General features: G+C 33.1%; 1 protein-coding gene across 1 annotated transcript in view; it reads right to left on the reverse strand.

Annotated features, from left to right (window-relative positions):
• The window catches only part of LOC140442379 (probable chitinase 10), a 163,102-nt gene that overhangs the window by 131,233 nt on the left and 5,348 nt on the right, over window positions 1–26,521 (reverse strand). The window contains exons 3-6 of the mRNA XM_072533453.1: window positions 16,794–16,990; window positions 8,453–8,659; window positions 3,597–3,761; window positions 2,427–2,551 (exon numbers count right to left, since the gene is read on the reverse strand). Of these exons, the coding sequence (XP_072389554.1) occupies window positions 2,427–2,551; window positions 3,597–3,761; window positions 8,453–8,659; window positions 16,794–16,990 (694 nt within the window). The remainder of the gene's footprint in view (window positions 1–2,426; window positions 2,552–3,596; window positions 3,762–8,452; window positions 8,660–16,793; window positions 16,991–26,521) is intronic.

The raw sequence follows: 26,521 nt of genomic DNA on the forward strand, positions 1-26,521 counted from the left end.
GTACTTATTGCCTCAAATGAAGAAGACCTGCAACGACTTATAAACAGGGTAACCGAAGCATGTGATGAATATGGGCTAAAACTTAATACTTCTAAGACAAAACTTATGGTTGTCAGCAAAACGGAGTTACAACCAACGAACATCAGAGCGTATGGAATAGAGTTAGAAAGAGTCCACAATAGTACCTACTTGGGTGCAAACGTTAACGATAACTGGGATATAAATAAAGAAATAAGAATACGCATTGAAAAAGCCAGAGCCGCCTTCTATAAATTAAAGAAAATTCTAATTAATAGAGATATTACGTTAAACCTTAAAGTCAGATTAATACGCTGCTACATATTCTCCACATTGCTGTATGGTATGGAGAGTTGGACCCTTACAGAGACATTAATGAAAAAATTAGAGGCCTTTGAGGTGTGGATTTATCGACAAGTATTGCGGATAAGTTGGGTTGATCGAATAAGAAATGAAATAGTTTTACATCGAATGAAAAAGAGCACAGAAATAACAAAAACGATAAAAATTCAAAAGTTACAATATTTCGGTCATGTAATGAGACATCCAGAGAGGTATACCCTTTTACACCTCATAATACAGGCTAAGATCGCCGGAAGGAGAGACCCAGGCCGACGAAGAACATCCTGGCTCCGAAATCTCCGGGAATGGTATCAAGAGACCACTGCTAATTTATTTAGAGCCGCCGTAAACAAAGTTATTATTGCCAATATGATCGCCAACGTTCGATAATCGGACAGGGTACTGAAAGAAGAAGAAACACAACATATGAAGGGTGCAGGGAATAAAGGTGCAATGTCAACTTTTACGAAAATCGAGATTTTAATGCTATGTTAGGAGTACTATAAAAGCTCAAATCAATACCTTCCGTCAGGGAATATAAGCGTTAGGTCAGTAGAAAATTGCAAGTAAATATTTGGTAGTCTGGGGATAAAGGCGCATAGTCCATGCATTCTAGGAATGAAAGCGCATTGTCACTTTCGTGTGACGCCACTGTGACTACAACTTATCTTTTCTTGAGCTGAGAGTTGCACTAAAGAATTCATCGTAGCAGTGTGCAATTTATTTAAGTCTATAATATCGTTATCTATAACATCGTATAATATCGATATAACATCGTCCTTATCAATAAGAGATACCGTAACTCCATCAAATCGGTAAAGACATATCCAGGAACAGATGTGTCATCAGACCACAATCCAGTAATCGTAAAATTCGAAATCCACTTAAAGAAAATAAAAAATCAACAAAAGACACATCAAATAAGCACTCTGCTAAAACACCCAAATATAAAAGGAGAACTAACGTTGAAAATTAACAAAGAGTTAAGCAAAACAATAATCAACGATAATGAAGATTCTAACGAAAAATGGGAAACATTTAAGAACACATTAATGATGCCAATTAAAGATACGCTGAGTAGTCACAAAATCGATGAAGCTAAGACTCCATGGATGACAGATAGATCCGGCAACTAATGGACAAAAGAAAATCATACAAAAACAAAAAATTAAACGAATACAAAGCCACACACAAGGAGATCAGGATAAAAATACGGGCAGCTAAAGGGAAGTGAACAAGACAACGACAAATGTGTAGAGATAGAAGAACTCCAGAGAAATCATGACAGTTTTGAATTTCACAAATTTTCACACACCGCACAGGTCTGATCATAGATATTTTATTGTTTGCGCTATTAACTATTTCGTGGAAGGGCTCGCCACTCGATTTGAAATAAGTTGTACTTACCAGATCGGGATATTATCTGTCTGTTACAAAAGCAAATCACATGCTACAATTTTTTGACGGGTACTCTAGTTAAAGTTAAAGCTGATTACATGTAATCGAATGAACTATCTTCCAATAAAATCGTCCCAGGAACGCAACTCAAAAATATTGACAATGTCATTTTAAAGTCATATGTTTTAAAATGTATAACATATGTCTAAATTGTCGATATTTATGAGTCAGATAAAATTAAATTGTTAAAAGAATTTTTAACCAAGTACCAAAAACAAAATATGTTTAGTTTAATAATGTTTTGTATTTTGAGAAGGAGTTGCAAAGTAGAAATCGAAACGTCAAACTTATTTTAAAGTAAAGTAAAAATGTAACTTACTCCCAATAAAAATAGTATGGAATTGTGGGGAGATTTGGCTCCCCACAAATCCACAATATTTAGTGATATTATGAACGCAATATTACTAACTTAAAACTGAATGTATTTTTGTGTATTTTTATGTATTTGTGCATATCATTTGTATTTCAGTGACAACCTCAAAATTTTTTAAACTATTTATGCTAATTTTTTTTGTTTTCCTGAGAAAATCAATTAAGAGATCAATAAGAAAATAGTATACTCGTTCATTACAGTACAAATACTATTATTTCTTTAATCTAAATTGTACCTTTCGATATTGAGCATGTTCATTATCGCGTGGGTCTCCAAAGGCGTTGTAAAGTTTTCCAGCTGCGACTTGAAAGTTTTCTCTACCAAGAGCGTTGCCGTAATTATCAGTAACACAATGAGCAGCTAAAAAATAATTGTATTATTCTTGTTAGTCTTATATTTCTAATAATTGTCTTCCAAAATTGCCACATCACTCAATAAGTCTCGGATATGACTGCGAAAATTTGAGCTGACTCGACGCTAGCAACAACATTTTCAATATCTATTAAATAAAAAATCAATGAATGAATTAAAGTATTGTTAAATTTAGGAGCTTTTAAAAACATAAAATATACAAGGCGTTTCATTAAAAATAAATATGGTGGACTATGCTAGAATTACGTGAATCGTCCTGTATTGGACGATGTGTTTATGTTTAAAACGCGCACATTTTAATTTAAAAGTTGACAGATCTTAGCGTTTTTTATAATTTTCTAAAATAAGGACACAAACACTTCTTGTGTGTCCTTATGTGTGGTTTCCAGTGGTTCTCAGTGGTTTCCACACTCTATAACAAGCTGTCCACTAATATCCAGGAAAGATTTTGAAAATGACTTTAGGAGCAATTAGACTTGAATTTAAAATTTTTTATTTTGGTTTGTTTATTTCTGTCCTTCGTTTCAGATGGTTGTGTAGTAAAGGAATGTGCAATCCTTAGCGAATTAGGACTTTTCTTTAGTTGAGGATATATGTTGTGGAATGCAATTTTTAGATTCCCCATGTCTCTAGCAATATCTTTATCAACGTCTGTTTTGCCTTGCAATTCTTAGACAGCACAGATTAAAACAAAAATCTAAATTTGATTTCGAAAATTAGTTTACGGATTTTAATATCAGATGTTTCTATTTGCGTCCATACGAAGCCATGCTAGAGTTGCTTCCTAAGACAGAAAATATTTATTTTCACGTTCAGAGCGACTGTGAATATCTGTTCTGAAGAGCCCTATTAGGGCGAAATATGTATAACTTTTATAGCTAACACCTTACTTAAAGCAAGGTCTCTTAAAAAGTGATTATGCTTGAGTAGTAGGAATGCGTGTTGCCATTGTTAGGTTAAAGTTGTTTTATTAGTTCAACCTTAGACTTATTAAGTGAGGTGTTATCTTGCTCTAAAAAATATCGTTACTTACCAGTTATAACAACTCTACGACTGACCAACGTTCCGCCACAGACATTCTCGTATTTTCCTGCTAATTTCTTAAACATCGCTATAACCCAAGGATATTCATATCCTTTAACATCAGTACCACCCCAAGTAAGGACTGTTGTATCCGTAGTAACTTTCTTTCCACAAACTATTCAAAAAGATTTAAAATTAGATCAGTATTATCACAAATGCAACAAGAACTATAACTATGTAGCATTTTCTGGTCTATTCTGTATATGGTAAAAGTGCCAAAAGGTTTTTATTTAACATTTCGAATCGCGTTTTAGATTTTTAAAAGAAAATAAATATAATCCAATTGTTTATTTAGATTGCAAAATGCTACTGAGACAAAACCAAACTGTTTTTTTTCTTATCTCACGAATTATCTTTTCCTCTTAAATTATTTTAAAATAATATCAGTGTTAAACAACCAAAAAACATAAAGGGGAACAAGAAATCGAAATCTAGGTTCAATCTAGGAATCAATCATACAGTGTTGTTAAAAAATCCTGCATCACCTAAGCGCCTTATAGTTTTTGAGGTTTAATACAAGTGTTTTGTATATTTTCGCTAATTCATTTTAAGTTTGTGGTTGTAATTAGCATTATCGGTATACTTACTAATGTTTTTTAATTACTAGCTCAAAATTCTACAGAAAATATTAAAATAATCTGATTGAAGGGATTTCCCATAATCCGAGAAAATTATGAGGTGATTATTAAGTCGTTAACGTACTATTAAATTGAATCTTAAATGACAAATTTGCCACATATTTTGACTATATAAACACTGTAGTTACTCTAACACATTTATTTGCTCTTTGATTTTTGATAAAAAGCTCAAAATGTCATCCCAGAACAAATAAACTAAATTATCGGACGAAAAGCGTTTTGAAATTATTTTTCACCATAAAAACGACAAATCTAGTCGCGAAATAGCATCCGCAGTAAACTGTGATCAATCTACAGTAATTAGAGTCATTATGAAGTATGCTGAACAAGGAAAAATCGACCAGAGACCGCGTAGTGGCCGACCAAAGAAAACTTCTGTTCGGGATGACGCTGCGTTAAGAAAAACAAGTCGGGCAGACAGAAGCCTTAATTCCACCCAATTGACGAAGCTGTGGTCTGAATCTACAGGTGTAAGCGTGTGCACTTCCTCTGTGAGAAAAGACTGCTTAGTTTTGGACTTAAATGATGTAAGGCACGGAAGAAACCACTGCTTTCAAAAAAGCAAAGATTGCACCGTTTGTAATGGGCCAAGGAACATCGAATCTGGACAGCAGAGCAGTGGCAGAGTGTACTGTTTAGTGATGAATCCACTTTCAATATTAATAATCATGCTGGAAATGCCTACGTCAGAAGATTTTCTGGTGAAGAATTTTCTCCAAAATATGTTCTTCCCAAAATTAAACATCCAACCTCCGTTATGATATGGGGTTGCATGTCCGCTCGAGGAGTTGGTCGCCTACACGTTGTCTCTGGGATTATGAATGCTACCAAATACATTGAGGTACTACAGAATAAGATGCTGCGTAGTGAAAAGACCAAATCCCATCGAGAATTTGTGGCAAAGGATATTAAACATCATTTCCAAAAACAAACCCACAAATAAAACGAAATTAATCGAATCTCTAATCCACGCTTGGCATCACTGTATTTTCATGGAGGAACTGCAAAAATTAATAAATTCCATGCCCAAAAGATGTGAACTAGTTATTAAAAATAAGAGCTGGCGAATTCAATATTAAAATTAGTTTAAATTACTTCAATGTGATGTAAGTGATGTAGTAAAGATCGTCTTGATGTAAATAGCCTAATTTTTGTAATATTGAATAAAAAATTTTCCGAACTACATTTTTTTTATTAATCAAAATTTTTGGCAGTGTTTCCATTTTAGAATATTGTGTTTAAGTGCTTGTTTGACAATTTTAAACAAAACTATTCATTAGCACTTTTTCTGTAGAATAAACCGTTCTCTCACAAACAACACTTGAAGCTACTATCGATTTTGAATGTCAGTTACGCCGCGAAATCAATGTTCAATAAAAATTTTATCAGCTCGACGGCAAAAATTCGATATCTTTTGATTCAAGTGTCCTACCGACAAAAATCAAGATGCATTTTAAAGTTAAAGAGTTTAGCTTTCGTATGCAATTTTTGTATTTTGCCGCATAGATACTCAGATTTTATAAAGGTGTTAAATAAATTATTAACGTGGAGCGATTTTTGCCATTATTTATGATTCTCATGAGATCAATAAAATATATCCCTTTCATTGACTGGTCACTATGAATTTTCGATTACAAGAGCCTAACCTTTATAACTTATAGCATGGAGTTTTAGTTTTGAGTTTTGGCAACAAATGAGAGGCTTTTAAAATGCTTAAGAAACGCTGGATTTAAACTTGCACATACCAAACGGTCTAAAATATTTAAAACATTTTTAAAACGTTTTTCAAAAGAACCAAACTTCTGCTTTAAAAAACACCCAAAACCGTCTTCGTGCAGGCATTTCCCGTGACGTGCGATCGTTTGTAATGTAAAACAATAAATTCTGCGTTTTTTATTTATATTTCAAATGCCTCATAATTTGTTGCCACAACTCAAAATTGAAATTTCATCTCATAGGTTTTAAAGATTGATCTCTAAAAATGAAAATTTTGCTACGACTTGTCAATGAAAGTCATCAATTTTACTAATCTCACGAACATTGTAAAAAATGGCAAAAGTCGCGCCACGTTTATTTTTTTAAAACCTTTATAAAAACTGAGTTTATCTTACTCTTTTCCTTTAAAATGCATCTTGATTTTTGTCAATAGGACACTTGAATCAAAAGATATCGAATTTTTACCGTCGAGCTGATACAAATTTTATTGATCATTCGCGCGCGTAACTGACATTTAAAATCGACGGTCGCTTCAAGCGTTGTTTCTGAGAGAACGGTTCAGTCTACACAAAAAGTTCTAATAAACATTTTTGTTTAAAATTATCTCAGCTACATTTTTTATTTGAAATATTTTTTTCTGTAGCGTACAAATTCTTGGTAAATCGATTTTTTTGCGGAAGCCCGGGTATAAAAGTGATAAACTTTTTTGCATATTTTTTGGGGTCCCAACATTAATAGTCTCGGCAAAATTTAGCTTGCTCGTATAATTTTTAGGGGTCAACCCTCTGACGACGGGACTAATAGATTAATACAAATTCCCATGTCAAAGAATAACTTCGAGATAGAATTGAATATCATTAAGCATTTGGGCATTTGACAGAGTGCAGCATAATCGGCTTAAAGAAATTTTATTAAATAAAAACATAGACAGTAGAGACATTAGAATCATATGTAACCTCTATTGGAACCAAACAGCAAAAGTGAAAGTTAAAAATGAACTGACCGAGGATATCCAGATTCGCCGTGGGGTCCACCAAGGGTGTATTTTATCACCCTTGTTATTAAATTTATACAGTGAAGGCTAATAATAGCCTAATAATAAACGGTGAGCCACTTAATAACATAAGACAGGCTGACGACACCGTCCTTCTGGCAAGAACACTAAAAGAACTGCAACACCTTGCTGAACAACTAATTATATTGCAACGATTATGGACTAAAAATAAATTTGAAGAAAACCAAGTTCATGGTATATACAAAAGCACAAAACATCAAAGTTAAGCTAGTACTAGAAAATACAGAAATTAAACAAATATCTTCGTACAAATACCTTGAAACATGGATCACAGAAGATACTGATCAGACAAAAAAGAAATAAGATGCCGCATTGAAATTGCACGGTCAACTTTTAATAGAATGGGAAAAATGTTCGATGTTATATTTTCTCTACCCTTTTGTATGGGGTTGAAGCTTGGACAGTTAAAAAATCCAACATTAAAAACCTAAAAGCATTCGAAATGTGGTGTTACCGACGTATTTTGAAAATATTATGGATGTATCGCAAAACAAACGAACAAGTTCTCGAACAACTAGGAAAACAAAGCGAAGTTCTAAATTCCATAAAAATCAGGAAATTGGAATACTTGAGGCACATCATGAGAGGTGAAAAATACGAACTACTAAGAAATATAATGCAGGGTAAAATCAAAGGCAGAAGAAGCGTAGGAAGACGTAAAATCTCGTGGCTACGCAATCTCCGTGAATGGTTTGGATGCAGTTCAATTGAACTATTCAGGCGCGTAACCAACAAAATTATAATTGCCAGAATGATTTCCAATCACCGATAGAAGCTGAACTTGAGGAAGAAAAAGAAGCAAATAACAGTAAAAAATGGGTACAACGAACAAACAATAAATAAAATTTTAAATCAAAAACTACATAAGAAAGATCTGAAAACGCGAAAATATGGCATGAAAGGCCATAAGCTATATTTAATAGAATCTATGGAAATTAAAAAACTTAAAAAGTAGACATAATTCTGAACGACCAACTTAAGACAAACAGTTCAACTTATTCAGTTAAAGACCAAAAATAGATCGTTTGAGAAATGCACTCTGCCAGCGAAACCGGTGTAGTGATAATAATTTAAAATAAATTTTGTAGAAGTTTTGAAAACAAAAGTATTTAGTGTTTATTTGTTAAATCAAATGAATTTTCATTACGTAAAGCTCGAATCCATCACACGCTATATTCTCATAACTTTCCATTTCATATACTATACTTTTTCTCATTTCAAGGTCTTATCTTGGTTTCTTATACTAAGAAACGCATAAAAATTTGCCAAATTAAATTATGATTAATAATTAAACTAAATATTATTGCAACATCATTAAAAATTTATAAAAATTATCGTTGTCTAACATAAAATGACTAAAATGTGAAATTTGCTTACTTGGTTTACACAAAGGTTTCGGAAAATCCCAAATGCCATCGTTACAGTAAAGAACGTTTTTTCCACCTGGCGGGACTTCATAGAAAGCGACGCAACTGTAAGTTAAGTATGTTCCGTCAGTCGCTTTGTCGCAGGCGATAGTATTTTCATCTTTATCTTTGCATATCAACTTTGTAGTTGCCGTTGAATAAAACGATGGACATTTTTCTAAAAAATAAAAAACAGAATATAAAAACTAATCAAAAATAAATAAAAATATAGTTTTTCGGAAGATATTTCCTTGTGTCATTTTTTTATTCAAATTAACCACATTTAATTTTTATTAAATTTTAGTTGAAAATATGTTTACTCTACTTTTACAAGAAACTAGTTCACTTCCTACATCTCTACAGCCTATTTTGCTTTTAAGAATCAGTTGTAGTATTCTATATCGAATTTTCCTCACTGTATCCCCCCCCAGATAAGACATTATCCAGTGTTTACCCAGTCTTTAGCAATTATCTATATTTGTTAACCCTACTTTATACTTCTTCATTAGTTTTTCTTGGTGTCAAGGTTTCTTTAGCATCAATCTTCATGCTAGATATATTCAGTGTACACTGTTCTGCTGCATATAAAATTACAGACCAAATATAGCACTTAACATTTTTTACCTAAGTTCTAAACTGAGATTATTAAATGCAAAAAAGCAAAAAATGTCTTCATTTTCATAAAAGAGTTTTAGTGATTGTTATTCTGCGATTTATTTTATATCTGGATATAGTTGGTCCGTTATAACAGTTCCCAAATATATAATTTTATGAACTTTTTAACTTACTAAAATTTGGTTTTTGTTTGAGTTTATTTTATTGCCCATTTTATTGTTTTTGATCAAGCAGAGTTCGGAGACCTTCAATATTTTCTGACAGAATTGCTGTGTCATTCGCGTATCTAATTACAATAAGTAGATCCCCGTTGATTGTTAATCAATATGACTGCCTCCCAAGTGCCTTTTTAAATAAATGGTCCGAGTAAACATTGAACAATTTTGGGGACAAAATGCAACCTTGTCTGACTCCTCGTTGTATGGAGATCCTATCGGTGTAGTTATTTATAATTTTTATGATATCAGGCTGATTTTATTACACTATTTCTATATTTTTTAGCATCTAAATTACTTTTACATGCTATACTTTATCGAATGCCTTTTGGAAGTCCACAACATTTGTGTAATAAGATATTTAGTGTTAAAAATGTCTCCCTAGTTGCCATATACACACACAGACACACACACACATATATATATATATATACAATTATATATATTGCTGTGTATGAATTGGTATCAATAGACTGTTTTAATGTTATTTCTGTATGCATTACGTCTTCAGACAGTCGGGTAGATACAAACTCACACACGGAAAACCAGCGAATGTGTCCTGCTATTTCCACTTCTATACTGTAATCTACAAAAAGCGCCACCTATTTTGGTAGCCGTAAACGAAAACGACTATCGTTTTCTTTCTTTTTGAGCTGTACGAAACGTGGATAGTCGACTAGATTTTTTTACTTTTTACGGTTCTTCACGTGTTCTTTCCAGTCTTCTGTTTCCATTGATTTTATGCCAGTCCGAAGGCATCAAACCACTTTCTTCGTAGAGTTTCTCTCCTTTTCTTCTTCCCTTTGACATTCATAGAACATGTCCCAACCGTGTAACTCTCTCTGCCCTAATTTTCTGTGTTATTTTGGGTCTGCTATAAATCTCCATTCGCTCCTGGTTTGTTTTTCTGTACCTTTCACCCTTCTTTATCTAACCAAAAACTGTTCTGAAGATTTCTTCACCCAAATCTCTAACATTTAGTTTTCTTTCTGATTTATTGTCCAAGTTTTTCATGTATATAATACTGTTGATCTCACTATTGGTTTATAAGAGTTCGAATTTTGGCTGCCCTGGACACGTTTTTTACCTTCAATAGTGCGTTTAATGACCTTATTGCTTTGCTACCTTTCAACAACCAGTTATCTATTTCTCTATCTCTTTGCCTTAGTTCTCGTAGTATTTTCAAAACCAAATTGGGTATCTCCGAGATCTTCATTTTCGTCTAATTGTGTTGTGAAGTATTCTTAGGAAAATATTAAGAATATGGCTCATTAGGCTAATTAATCGAGATTCTAAAAATTTTCTAGTATTGTGACCAAGATGCACTTGAGTCAGTCTGTGGAAATTAGTTTAGTGTTATATATTGCATTAAAAAAAGTTTTACTACTACTTTGATGTTATCTTCGTCTATTATAGTGTATTTTTATGTATGAGAGAGTAATAAAACAATAAATTATGTATGCAAATCCCTAAACTGTTGATACGGGTGACTCAATGAAAAACAGATATTTGTCAACAAGTTTACAGAAGTATATAGGAAAACAATTTTAAATTGAGTATGACCACCAGGTATAAAGGTTGGAGCAGAATAGAATACAATAGTTGTGAGGGTTACTAATCCCTAAATAAGGTTGCCAGTGTCGGAGTGATGGAGGTTAACAGGTACTAATGAATTTGCAAGAAATGTAAGATGTTTATTTTATTGGTTATATATAACCAATAAAAGTTTAATAAGTACCTACCTATTTGCAAAATAAAGTTTAATTCTTTAGATAAAATAAAACGTTTTATTTTATCTGAAATGAGTGCATTCCACGAAGTAAGGGTTTCAACAATCAAACATTTAATTCTTTAATTCCAGGAATCTACGACAGTAATTGACTAGATAATTACCTTCTAAACTTATTCCACAGAAAATGTGATAGTGGGTTTTTCCATTTTGTAGGAAGGTCCAAGTGGCGTATTTAGAATTCTTAACAGTTCACTAAAAGTAGGTACTTCAGTTGCAAGGTGCAGTTTATTGTGTATACTAGTGTTATGGAAAATTTGGAAGTGCCGTGTAAACGCCGAAAAATTGGTCCTCTAACAGTTAATGAAAAAACATTAATATTTAATTGTTTTAAATCATTTACAGACAAACGTTTATGTGAAAGTGTTGATGAGACCGTTGAGTTAGTTAGCAGTACACTTGGTATTGGGAAATCTACGATTTACAGAGCTATTAAAGAAGAGAAATGTGGTAGTTTTCAAATGCCACGTAATGCTCCAGGGAAACCAAAATTTCAAATAGAATATCATTTTAAAGAAGGACTTCGACGGAAAGTGCATGAATTCTTGTTTAGACAAGAATTTCCAACATTGGATAAAGTTCTTGTCTCAGTTCGAGATGATAAGGATTACCCAGAAATGAGTCGAAGTACGTTATGGAAACTTTTAAAAGAAATAGGCTTCCGCTGGAAAAAGAATCCCAGAAAGTCTATTTTATTAGAAAGAAGCGATATTGTCATATGGAGAAGACATTTTCTAAGAACCATAAAGGAAATGAGAAACCAAAAAAGAAAAATATTTTATCTTGATGAAACATGGATCAACGAGGGTCATACACCAAATAAATTTTGGCAGGATGAAACTGTTACAAGTCAAAGGCACGCTTTTGTAAATAACTTATCTACTGGTTTAAACCCACCATCAGGAAAGGGACGCAGGCTGATAATAGTACACATTGGCAGTTCAGACGGTTTTGTTGAAGGTGGTTTATTAACTTTTGAATCAACTCGTACCGGTGACTACCATGAAGACATGAACGCTGATGTCTTTCAAGAATGGTTCGAACAAATGATAGATCTTCTTCCTAAGAACTGTGTAATAGTAATGGATAATGCAAGTTATCACTCCAGACTTATAGAAGGACTGCCCACAACCAAGTGGTTAAAAAAAGACTTGCAGAATTGGCTGAGTTCAAAAAATATTACGTACCATCCCGGATCTATAAGAAAGGAACTTTATTCGTTGTGTGCCCTTCATAAAGAAAAATTTAAAAAATACGAAATTGATGAAATTGCCAAAAATCGTGGAATGACAGTACTTAGATCCCCACCATATCATTGTGAATTAAACCCGATTGAACTGGTATGGACACAGATAAAGAGTGAAGTTTCAAGAAAAAATACCACTTTTAAAATTCATGATGTTAAACAGTTGTTTTTGGAGGCCGTAAATAATGTAAAACCTGAAAACTGGGAAAAGGCAGTAAATCACACTATTAAAGAAGAGGAAAAAATGTGGAAGCTGGACAATATTACTGATAAAATGATCGAGCCAGTTATTATAAATCTTGGTTCTGAAAGTTCATCTTCTGAATCTGATTTGGATTTGTAACAAGTAGCTGTAAGTTTTATATTAATATTTTTATTCATCTATTTAACATACCTTAGACGGTTTTAAAAACTCTTTTTCTCTTTTGTAATTTTTAAAAATTAAAAAAAATGTGAATTTTTTAAAACCCTTTTTAATGTAGGCCAGTCAGTTCTAATATAGTGTGTGATAAAAGAGGTCACTTTTGTTTACATACACATAACACTTTATAACACTGAAATAATTCATTTATTTTTTACAATTATTCAAAGTAATTTTTCAATTAATCTTGAGCACGCCCATGGAGTGGTCGGAGCTACCAGTTAAAATTATGCTAATTACTCTCTCGTTCATAAAAATAAACTATAGCTTTAGCAACTCATTTGGTGTAATTTTATTATTAATTTAATAAAATTAATTCCTTAAAATAAATTTTAGATCCTCTTCAAACAACTTGGATATATACAGTTTGGCGACTTCTCTTCTTATCTTCTTCTATTCTCATTTACAATAATTTTGTTTTTATTGTCAACTAGTAAAAAGTGAACTGGTTTTTTAAATATATTGTTTATTTTTTTTTGTGCACAATAAAAAATTCGTGCCTAAAATATCGTTATAGATATCACATCCTTAGTTTTGTCGTACGTTTCTCTCATTTATATTTCTTTGGCTAATTTTATCTCCCTTTCAATTCTTTTCTGTAGAAGTCTATATTTTGTTTATAAGTCGACGTTGTTCAATCATTTTCAAGATGTCTTGTGTGATCCGTTTATTTTTCTGGATTAAGTAACTTTTATATTTATTGTTTGTGAAGATTTTGTTAACTTGGTTTTTAACTTTATTCCGTAGTTTCTCTGAATCTTCTAGTTTTTTTTTTCGATGTTCTTTATTCTATAGTTAAATTTTTTTTAATATTATCTTTTATGTTTATAGCGACATTACGTGTACATTGGTTTTGGTTTTTGTCCCTGAATTAGTTTTAACCTTAATTTAATATCTGCCACAAAGAGTTAAAAGGCCTATTTCTTAAAGGCCCAATGTTGCTCTCATTATCAAATGGGGCATTCCAAGTATATAGTCGTCGCTTAGGTAGTTTATACTAGATGTTTGCATTGATCATGTCATTTTCTTTACAAAATTCATACAGTCCTATGTTCCCCAATTTTTGCATTGAAGTTGCCTATAATATATAAACTTTCGTGTTTATCAAGCTTCTGTAAGATTTCTAGAAATATTGTACTGTTCTACTGTATCTACTCTGTGATTAGTCTAATATATTTAATTATAGTTTATTTTTATGAACGAGAGAGTAATTAGCATAATTTTAACTGGTAGCTCCGACCACTCCATGGGCGTGCTCAAGATTAATTGAAAAATTACTTTGAATAATTGTAAAAAATAAATGAATTATTTCAGTGTTATAAAGTGTTATGTGTATGTAAACAAAAGTGACCTCTTTTATCACACACTATATTAGAACTGACTGGCCTACATTAAAAAGGGTTTTAAAAAATTCACATTTTTTTTAATTTTTAAAAATTACAAAAGAGAAAAAGAGTTTTTAAAACCGTCTAAGGTATGTTAAATAGATGAATAAAAATATTAATATAAAACTTACAGCTACTTGTTACAAATCCAAATCAGATTCAGAAGATGAACTTTCAGAACCAAGATTTATAATAACTGGCTCGATCATTTTATCAGTAATATTGTCCAGCTTCCACATTTTTTTCTCTTCTTTAATAGTGTGATTTACTGCCTTTTCCCAGTTTTCAGGTTTTACATTATTTACGGCCTCCAAAAACAACTGTTTAACATCATGAATTTTAAAAGTGGTATTTTTTCTTGAAACTTCACTCTTTATCTGTGCCCATACCAGTTCAATCGGGTTTAATTCACAATGATATGGTGGGGATCTAAGTACTGTCATTCCACGATTTTTGGCAATTTCATCAATTTCGTATTTTTTAAATTTTTCTTTATGAAGGGCACACAACGAATAAAGTTCCTTTCTTATAGATCCGGGATGGTACGTAATATTTTTTGAACTCAGCCAATTCTGCAAGTCTTTTTTTAACCACTTGGTTGTGGGCAGTCCTTCTATAAGTCTGGAGTGATAACTTGCATTATCCATTACTATTACACAGTTCTTAGGAAGAAGATCTATCATTTGTTCGAACCATTCTTGAAAGACATCAGCGTTCATGTCTTCATGGTAGTCACCGGTACGAGTTGATTCAAAAGTTAATAAACCACCTTCAACAAAACCGTCTGAACTGCCAATGTGTACTATTATCAGCCTGCGTCCCTTTCCTAATGGTGGGTTTAAACCAGTAGATAAGTTATTTACAAAACCGTGCCTTTGACTTGTAACAGTTTCATCCTGCCAAAATTTATTTGGTGTATGACCCTCGTTGATCCATGTTTCATCAAGATAAAATATTTTTCTTTTTTGGTTTCTCATTTCCTTTATGGTTCTTAGAAAATGTCTTCTCCATATGACAATATTGCTTCTTTCTAATAAAATAGACTTTCTGGGATTCTTTTTCCAGCGGAAGCCTATTTCTTTTAAAAGTTTCCATAACGTACTTCGACTCATTTCTGGGTAATCCTTATCATCTCGAACTGAGACAAGAACTTTATCCAATGTTGGAAATTCTTGTCTAAAGAAGAATTCATTAACTTTCCGTCGAAGTCCTTCTTTAAAATGATATTCTATTTGAAATTTTGGTTTCCCTGGAGCATTACGTGGCATTTGAAAACTACCACATTTCTCTTCTTTAATAGCTCTGTAAATCGTAGATTTCCCAATACCAAGTGTACTGCTAACTAACTCAACGGTCTCATCAACACTTTCACATAAACGTTTGTCTGTAAATGATTTAAAACAATTAAATATTAATGTTTTTTCATTAACTGTTAGAGGACCTATTTTTCGGCGTTTACACGGCACTTCCAAATTTTCCATAACACTAGTATACACAATAAACTGCACCTTGCAACTGAAGTACCTACTTTTAGTGAACTGTTAAGAATTTTGAATACGCCACTTGGACCTTCCTACAAAATGGAAAAACCCACTATCACATTTTCTGTGGAATAAGTTTAGAAGGTAATTATTTAGTCAATTACTGTCGTAGATTCCTGGAATTAAAGAATTAAATGTTTGATTGTTGAAACCCTTACTTCGTGGAATGCACTCATTTCAGATAAAATAAAACGTTTTATTTTATCTAAAGAATTAAACTTTATTTTGCAAATAGGTAGGTACTTATTAAACTTTTATTGGTTATATATAACCAATAAAATAAACATCTTACATTTCTTGCAAATTCATTAGTACCTGTTAACCTCCATCACTCCGACACTGGCAACCTTATTTAGGGATTAGTAACCCTCACAACTATTGTATTCTATTCTGCTCCAACCTTTATACCTGGTGGTCATACTCAATTTAAAATTGTTTTCCTATATACTTCTGTAAACTTGTTGACAAATATCTGTTTTCATTGAGTCACCCGTATCAACAGTTTAGGGATTTGCATACATAATTTATTGTTTTATTACTCTCTCATACATAAAAATACACTATAATCAAGGTCTTTTGGTCTGTTACTACATTGCTTGCCAGGGAGTCCACTTTCTCATTGCCAGTTATTGCTATAGGTGACAATACCTAGACGAAGAAAATATATTTATGTTGAGTTAATTCTTCTTTGAACTTATACTCAATATCTTATATGTATTTTCAGTCATTTTACAGTCCGGAAATCGTGTTCAAAAAAAATCTGAACAAAATCTTAAATAAATTTTTATAGGTTATTAATAATTATTCACAATTTTATTGTAACACCACAAATATGTTTGACTAAAATAAAGAAAAAAACTGATATGAGTAGTCAGTTCTAATTGTGTCTGTATAAACAGTAAAAGAAATAGACAATAGAAAATACTAAAAAGAATAATAAAAAAACTTGATATGATAGAGACAGAAAAGAATTGGTAGATATAATAAACGTCATTTTAACTATTTAGAAGATATCAACGGTTAAATAGGCACTTTTCCTATCGATATAAATAAAGAAGTATGTAGAACTAAAGGCATGTATGAACTAAATATGTACTTACTTTTACACACTGGAAAGTCTGCATCATCCCAATTGCTATCACAAGCGATGAGTGAATTGTAAGGGTACAGCTGATAACCTTCGTTACATTCCAATCTTAATATTGTGTTAACTTCTACTTCATCACCTGGATTAACATCGGCTTCAGTTATTAACCATCGTCCATTTTCCAGCTGTGGCGGAAGAGTGCATTTAAAGCTAAAAAAATAAAGGAGCTTTTCAAGGAGTCGACTGTCGATCTATTTGAGGAGGTGGCGTACAAAAACGGATTTATCACAACTGAAAAAATGTTCAAAAAATCAAAAAACTATTTCTTTATTTTCCATATTTGTGGTTATGACAATTTTTTTTTCTAATGATAGATTGGTAATTCTGGACACTAAAAATAAATATAAAGTAAAATATTATGTGCTTATTTTATAAAAAAATAGGTTTATTCAATCGACTAAACGCATTTTGATCGACCGGTATGGATCAAACTTCTTTTAAATAAACTCTATGAGGCCTAATCCTCTTTTGATTGATCATGTAGATGAGTATAGGTCAAAAAATGAACTTACAAAACAATAAATTTGATATAAACAGCAATACCTTTATGACTTATGAGTATATAGTGATGGAAACTGAATACTTGGGAATAAAACTGTCAAGCTACGACAAAGTGGAAGAAGAAGTACAAAAACAATGAACATGGCAAACAGAGCAGCAGGATGTCTCAACAACACAATCTGGAGAAACATATACCTCACAACGGAAACGAAAACCAGGATATATAAATCAACAATAAGACCGATAATGACGTACACAGCGGAAACAAGAGCAGATACGGCGAAAACACAAAGACTACTGGAAATAGCAGAAATGAAAGTCTTACGAAAAATAACAAACCAAACTCTAAGAGACAAAGTAAGAAGTGAGGAAATACGAGCGAGATGTGGTATAGAGGAAATAAACGCGTGGACGAAAAGAAGACAAGTGGAATGGAATCAACACATCGAAAGAATGATAGAAAATAGAATAGTACGAATAGCAAGAGATAAATCGCCAAATGGAAGAAGATCATTGGGACGACCGAGGAAAAGATGGTCAGACAACGTCAATTGAGGCTAAAAACCGAAGTAAAACAGGCATTTTGCCTATTTATAAACTAGGACGAAGAAAAAGAAGAGTATAAAATCAAAAGTTAAATGTATAAAATTCAAAACTCAAACGTGAATCCCAACATCTTCCTCTAGACAGTCACAGTTTTCTTTATCATGGTCAGCTTCTTCTGTTCCAGGGACGTTGTTAGAAACGATACGAAGTTACCAATATAGTGTTTGATCGTCCTTCCAATCTTCTCCAAAGATCTACGTCAAAAGCTTGTCAACATCTTTCTTTTTGGCTTTAGATATGCTGTGACCGAGTGGCAACTCATCTATCTCTAATAGGGCGCATTTTTTAGCAAGCCAACTTTTCTTTTGAAGAGATTTCCATGCCTTAGTTTCACATTCAAACACAAAGTTCATTAGACCTCTGACCAACAGTTTATTTTGTCAATTAACAACTTCCCTTTTTATAAAAAATTCTCTTTCAGTCTGAGATACCGTCCAGACGTCTAAAACAGCCTTTTTATGTCGATGAAAGACTTTTTGTGACAAACAGTTTCCAATCTCATCCCAGTAGTTTTACTATTCCAACTGATTTGTATACATCGATGTAGGTTTCTTTGTGGATAATAGTTGGCTGTTTACGCAACAATTTTTCCACTCGTCCAAACACTCGGTCGGCAGGAAGAAAGCTGTGTTCTCTCACCGGAAATGTAATTGTGATGTCTGTTACTTTGGACTTAGTTTTGATCAAAAATAGCATAAGAGTATGCAAAACAAAATTGTTTTTATTTTGAGCACCACACTTATCACAAAAAAGTCTGATTGATGTAACATTTTCAAGAAGATCAAGGCTTTGAAGGTGTTGCAAAAGAGCTGAAGAGACCTCAGTAGTTAACAGTTACCATCCAAAACTAAAGTTTACTACAGAAATTGAACAAAATAATAAAATAAATTTTCTGGACATCACCTTACATCGCATTAGTAGCATATTTAAAACCATGTGGTTTACAAAAGAAACATGATCTTCACGATATCTCAACTACCAATCTCATCATCCATTCTCCCATAAGAAGTCTGTAACTATAAGTCTCGTATAGGTCTAAGCTGATAAATCTATAAAACTAAGAGATCCAGAATACAGACCAAAAGCAAAAAATGCCCTTCTAAATGATGCATATACCGAACATCTAATCGAAACTATTTTCAAATCATGACTGAATAAATTTTACAACAATACAAATAACAATAAACCCAATATTATTAAAACTACTTATACAACTCTTCCATATATATAAAAGGTTTATCCAAACAATTAACAAATCTTTTAGCCAAACATAACGTAATAGTCGCTCAGAAAGGCAACAACCTTTTAAATAAATATTTCACTAAACTAAAAACACAAACTATGTCTTTGTTAGGACCTAAATATCGCTTACTCCGGTTAATCATTCAGGGCAAAATCGAAGGAAAACGTTGGGTCGAAAGAAAACAACTGTCCTGGCTGCGTAACATTAGACAATGGACAGGTCGAACGGTCGAGGAACTCTTTCATCTAGCTGCCGACCGAGAATCATTTCATCAGCTTGTCAATATGACGATAGCCAACGCTTGAATACAAGCACGGCACACAAAGAAGAAGATGTCTTTGTTCTTAATATTGTACATTTTAGAATTTTGAAGGCAAGGATTTCCTGCCGAAACGTTGATTCCTATGGAAAATAAAATCTAGTTCCAAAATTAAATATAATTTATTGAACCTAAACCCAAGAAATACTAATTTTATATTTATTATATATATATATATATATATATATATATATATATATATATATATATATATATATATATATATATATATATATATATATATATATATATATATATATATAAAGCTTTCATAAAATTTTTAAATCGCTCCATTGCTTCAAGCAATGTGCAATATTTAAAACCAATATTGCCAAAAACGGTTTTAGGGATGGGAATCAACAGACGAGTTATGGTACAGTTAATAGAGAATCCTTATATAAATACGCTTCAATTAAGCAACAGTACAAGATAAATGTAAGTTTTCACCTATTTAAAATTCTGCTACACCAGGAATTTAATGAAAATGATTTTCAAAAAAAAAATAATTTTGTATGTGGGCGGAAGAAATGTTAAAGTCGAAACGTCAATTTTTTGGCGGGTCGTCAGGTGGTCGTCGAAGATTTGGAGAGGCAGCATTGTTGATCATATGTTACTGCAACTTATTTTTCGGCAATATAAACAGCAATGAGTATCATAGGTTTTTAACAGACTAGTTTCCTGGCTTGTTAGAGCATGTTCACTTGGGAAGTATAGGAAATATGTGGTTTGAACAGGACACATCATCACCGCATCGTACAATAAATGTTGGGCGTGTGCTAAATAATAACTACAGCGGCAGTTGAATCGAATACAGTGGTATAGACTGTTTTTTTGGTACATCAAGAATATAATATGTGACGACGTGCCCATAACACAGAATAATATGAAAATTTGTATAAAAAATGTCTTTGGGTAATAGAATGTGTAGATGTAAATGTACCCTCCAGAAAAGCAGATGCACCACTTGAAAATCATTCTGGCGGCGCTTATAATAGAGATGCATGCAGTAGAGTTTGGTTGACATAAATTAAATAGCAGCAGGTGGGTAGTTTGTTGGGGGTAGAAAGATACGAATGAAACTGAATTTAAAATTATTTAAAACTGCCATAAAAGCAGGTATACCATAATGAACTGAACATTGGGTAGTTACAAAGAAAAAGAGAGAAGAATTCTTTTAGTGGAAATGAGAACTTGGATCGATAAATAAAGTACCAAGAAAATCAGATTAAGAATGATTAATGTATTAGAGGAAGTTTAGATTTGGCACCAATTAATACCAAAATGAGAAAGTATACGTCAAGAGGATTCGGCTACGTTTAAAATATCGAGACGCTAATCGCCCAATACCAAGATTCAGTGATCTGCTAGTTCCTGAAAGGAGTTGAAGAAAAATACCAAGACGGACCTGGGCAGATTCTTGTGCAGTATGTGTCTGCGAACGTTATGGATTTTGGTATGACTTAAGATAAAATTTTTTTAAAAATTAGAGAATCCAACCCACCATTGGTATAAAGGCAAAGAGAATGATGATGATGTAGTTTTCCTTTCATTTGAAAATAATACACATACACATAAAATAATATTAGCAATAAGCAGTTGTTCCATATCAGCAGAGGGAATGTTATAAATTACTTAATGACATTACAATAAAAATATTAAGATAGAAACAAAGAACCCACATCAAGGTTAAAAAATACGAAATACCTACTAGAATAAATAATTCTAGACACACAATTTACCAAATGATTAATTAATTAATCGAACACATATTTGGAAATACAAAGAAACATCTTGTTTCAAGTAGTAGACATTAAACAAACAGTAAATTTTAAATAAAAAAATCATTTGTAGTAATCACTTCTCATTATGATATATAGAATCTTTATGGAGTTCGTTAGTGTCGATCCAATGCACATTTTGAATATATACAGCATACTCCAGTCGTCAGAGACAAAAAATGCCACTGAACCTAAAAAATCGTACCAACAAGCTAAATTTTGCTGAAAATGTAAATTTTTGGAACCAAAAAAATGTGCAAAAATTTACCATTTTTATCCTCACGGTTCCCTTTAAAACGCTCTAGAAAACAAATGTTTTTAACAAAAAATGTAGCTGTGATAATTTTAAACAAAAATGTTTATTAATACTGTTTGTGTATGTAGAGAGTAAATCGTCCTCTCAGAAATGTTGTAATGTATCAGCCACATACCCAAGGGAAACAACGCCACCCCCAAACGCAATCGTTAATCAGTTAGCCCAGTATGTAACAAGTCAACATAGCGAGAAAATAAAAGAAACAAAATAAGGTGTAGTTAGCCTAGAAAGGAATAATTATAATTAATTAAATAATCATTATATACTCCAAATTAAATAAAGAATAAAAAATTCGACACAGTTTAACGTATACATTTCAAATTAAACAAAGAATGACAATTCGACCTAGTTTAACACAAGTTTCGATATCAGGTGAGCTCCGAATGTTTAAAAATTACGACACCTTAGACCTTCGTGGAAAATAATACAACAAAGCATCGCATGATCCATTTTAACACATGGAGCAGATGGCACGATCAGCAAAAACTCTAGGGGAAAGCGGTAAGACGCGACGCTTTACTTCGGAGTGTGACGAGTAATTGAAGGTATGGGAGTGCTAGGAGACCTAGGTGTGTGCTAATCGATCAGCCGTCCCAGTGTGATCAGCTCAGTTAGCGCGGCATCGTATCCGACGGGAACGAAGAGAGGATAAGTACCGAATTTTCGTCTCTCTTAGAATCGTGATAGAGTACAGTGCTCCCAGAGTTCATTCAGACTGTTCCTGAGTTTCAGTTCGGACTACAAGGCCGTATCCTTTAGCTAGGGCCTAAATACGCTAAGGTAACTAAACATAAATAATAACCAATGGGGAAATACAAATAATAGTAGATTGTCCGCCTTTTATACTCTTTAGTAAAGTCTTTTCTCGTCTCCCTGCGCAAAAATCTGATAAAACACTAATTAGCTATCTCGTATATCTTGTATTAGTTGTAGATTTACGATTTATTAGTATATAGTAAGTTTGAAAATTTGTTTTTGTTCTTTCACGGCCCGTTTCAGGTAGAGACTAGAAGAGAACACACTTTTCGCTTTGTACATCTCTCCGGCTTCTAACATAAGCCAATAACCTCTAACTCTTTACAGGGCCTGTATCTGAACGTCATTCATCCCCTTATTCCAATTTTCCCTACCCTCTAGTAAAGCTGCGAGGGCGGAATCACGTCAGTTCGGACTAGTTGGACCAGTAAGCCTTGTCTCCGCTCGCAGAGTTAAGTATTACTTAACATTATAGACGAGGATGTTAAAATATTAACAGCGTTTATCATAATGTGCTTGAACGCAGCAAATGTGAGGCATTCGAAATATGCCTAAAAACGCTAAATTTAAACTGTCACAATAAAAACGATCTGAAACATTTAAAACTGCTTCTTTTGAATTATTTAAGTACGTTTTCCGAAACTTCATAACTTCAGTTACAAACTTCACCTAATACAACCTTCGTGAAGGCATTTCTCGTGCATGTGATCGTTTGTACTTTAAAAGTTTAAATTCTGAGATTTTAGGTATATTTCAAATGTCTCATATTAATTACCAAAACATAAAATTGGGATTAATTGTTGTATAGGTTTGGAAGATTAGGTTCTAACAATAAAAATTCTACTGCGATCGTATAATGAAAAGTTTTATTGATCTCATGAGAATCGTAAAAAATCGCGAACCGTTCATTTACACTAGCGAACATAAAATTAAGGTCACCCCGTAATTTGAATTTATTTTTGAAATTATTATTCTGTTTTAACTATTTTCGGTTGTAACATAGTTTACTAACGGATTGCTTAAAGAAAACAACGTTTTTGTCGTTTAAAGTTTATTAAAAATAATGGAAATGAAGAATTTTCCTTTGATATACTAAATATTGAAAAGGGACAATTTTAATTTGATGTGCTTTTTGTTGAAAATTTTTTTTTAAGAACTTTAGTAGCGAGTATTCCCTCCTCTGGCAGTGATAACAGCTTGCAATAGAGGAGGCATGCTTTGGATCAGATTTTGGATCACATTCTGCGGAAGATTATTCCATTCTTGCACCAATATGTCGCGAAGCTCTCTCGAATTTCTGGGGGCCAGCACATGACTCCGTAAACGTCTCTTCATCTCATCTCAAACATGTTCTATGGGATTGATATCTGGACTGCGAGCAGGCCAAACAAATCGTGTAATTTGAACCTCGTCAAGATACTCAGTAACTATCCTAACAGTGTGGGGCCGTGCATTATCATGCATAAATGTTGCGTCGTCTCCAAGAATAACCATAAACAGTAAAACATGGTCTTCCAGAATCTGTGTCAGGTACCTATGCGCTGTGAATGTCCCATTCTCGATAAAGACTAACTCCGTGCAAGCATCAAACGATATGCCTACCCATGCCATAACTGACCCTCCACCAAATGGAAGACGCTCGGCAACACATGCTTGAGCATATCTCTCGCCTGGACGTCGCCACACTCTTACACGGGTGTCTGAGCCCGTAAGACAGAATCTCGATTCATCGGAAAACAATACACGACTCCAATCCTGCATTGTCCAAGCCAAGTGTTCTCGTGCAAAATTCAATCTGGCAATTCGGTGTTCACGGGAAAGCGGCGGTCCAGTTACTCTAGTTCGAGAAGATAAACCAGCAGCATGAAGTCGTCTCCTAACTGTCCATTCACTTATGTTTACATTCCTCACTTCTTGCAGATGATTTCGAAGAGAAACTGCCGTGACCGTTCGGTTTCTCAAAGCACTAGAAACGACAAAGCGGTCATCTCTAGCTGTTGTAATCCTGCCTCGACCTGAACCAGGTCTTCGAGTAAGCAGACCGGTCTCTTCGTACCGTTGCCATATTCGTTGCACACTCGAGAGACTTACACCAACGTTTAGCGCAGTTTCGCGCTGACCATGGCCATCTTCTAACGCCGCCGCAACAGAATTTATGCTCATTGCAATACACTGACAGTGATAACAATACACAAACAATTTACAATTGACGTTAAAACCATAGAAACAAAAACTGTGCTGATAACGGTTTTTAGGAATTAGGCTAAGGGGTCCTTTTTATCTCAAACGCTTGTCGAAACAACAACGACAACAATTTTTTTTTCAAGAAATCCATTAGTAAACTATGTTACAACCGAAAATAGTTAAAACAGAATAATAATTTCTAAAATAAATTCAAATTACGGGGTGACCCTAATTTTATGCTCGGTAGTGTATTTAACAGGTTTTTAAAAACTTACTTCATCTGCGACAAAATACCAAAATTGAATATAAAGGTAGCACTCTTTTCCTTTAAAATGCATTTTGATTTTTGTCGATACGACACTGATCAAAAGATATTGAATGTTTATCATCGAGCAAATTTTATTCAAAATTGATTTTTCGCACGTAAGTGGCATTTAAAATCGCCGGTCACTTCAAGCGTTGTTTCTGTTCATTTATCACAAAAAGTGCTAATAGACAGTTTTGTTCAAAATTATTTCGGCTGTATTTTTTATTTGAATTAGTTTTTCATAATTCAAATAAGTCATAAAACATAAAATCGAGAAAAAAGCGAACATGGCAGATGAACAACAAGGCTTCCGAAAGAACCGCAGCACAATATACGCAATTTTTATTATCAGACAAATAATAGAGAAGTCTAATGAATATGGAAAACTAGCATACATGTGATTTGTAGATTTAAAAAGTGCTTTTGACAGGGTGAAGCGAAATAACATCTTAAATTTATTACAAGCTGAACAAATAGACCATCAGATAATAAGAACAATTAATTAAATTAACAAGAACAACAAGACCAGAGTTATAATGCCAACAGGGGAAACAGAATGCATATAACTAAAAGAAGGAATGCAATATGGTGATGAATCAAATAATTCACGAAGTAAGAAAGCGACATGGATACCACATGGGAGCGCATAAAATCACGATATTATGCTATGCCGATGATGCAGTACTAATTGCTGATAACGAAGATAACCTACAAAGGCAGCTCCACACCTTTAATATCACAGCAAACAAACTTAATATGAGAATATCAGTAGAAAAAACTTAATGTATAGTGATCAGTAAAGAGCCACGTAGATGCAAACTAGAAATAGACGACAAAATTGTAGAACAAGTAATAAAATTCAATTATCTAGGAGTAGAGATTACTAGTGACAGGGATATAAGAACAGAGACCACAAGGCAAGCATCAAAAGCGGCAAGAGTAAGTGGTTGGCTCCGAGAAACCATATGGAGAAACAAATATCTGACCATGCAAAGCAAAATGAAAGTATACAAGACAACAGTAAGACCAATCCTAACATATGCAGCGGAGACAAGGACCGATACAAGAAAGATGAAACAACAAATCAACAATATCGAAATGAAAGTATTAAGATCAATAGCGGGCATATCATTCAGAGACAGACAAACCAACAGAAGTATACGCGAACAATGCAAAATTCAAAATATTAACAGGTGGATAAAAACAATAAAAAAAAAACTGGAACGAACATGTAAACCGAATGGGACCAGATAGATTAGCGAACATCTGTAAAAACAACAAGCCATATAGCAGAAGACCCGTTGGAAGGCCGCCAAAAAGGTGGAAAGATAATGTACAGTCAACAACGACTGAAACAGAATAAGAGGCAGACAAACAGGAGTAATCCTAGTCGCGCGAAGAAGAAGAAGAGGAAGAATTATTTTTTTCTACGGCGTACAGATACTTGGCAAATTGATTTTTTCCGTTTCCCCCCTATAAGTGCCAGTTTTATGGTAAAGCCAGGAGGTAAAAATGATAAACATTTATGCATTTTTTTCGAGGTCTAAAAATCGAAATTCTCAGCAAAATTCAGTTTGTTCTTATGATTTTTAGAGGTCAAGTCTCTCACGACTGTACTAGTATAGAAATTTATCGATAGACATCATTTTTGTATTCAGAACTGGTTTTTTT

Source organism: Diabrotica undecimpunctata, chromosome 5, assembly GCF_040954645.1.
Source record: "Diabrotica undecimpunctata isolate CICGRU chromosome 5, icDiaUnde3, whole genome shotgun sequence".
NCBI classification, from domain to species: domain Eukaryota; kingdom Metazoa; phylum Arthropoda; class Insecta; order Coleoptera; family Chrysomelidae; genus Diabrotica; species Diabrotica undecimpunctata.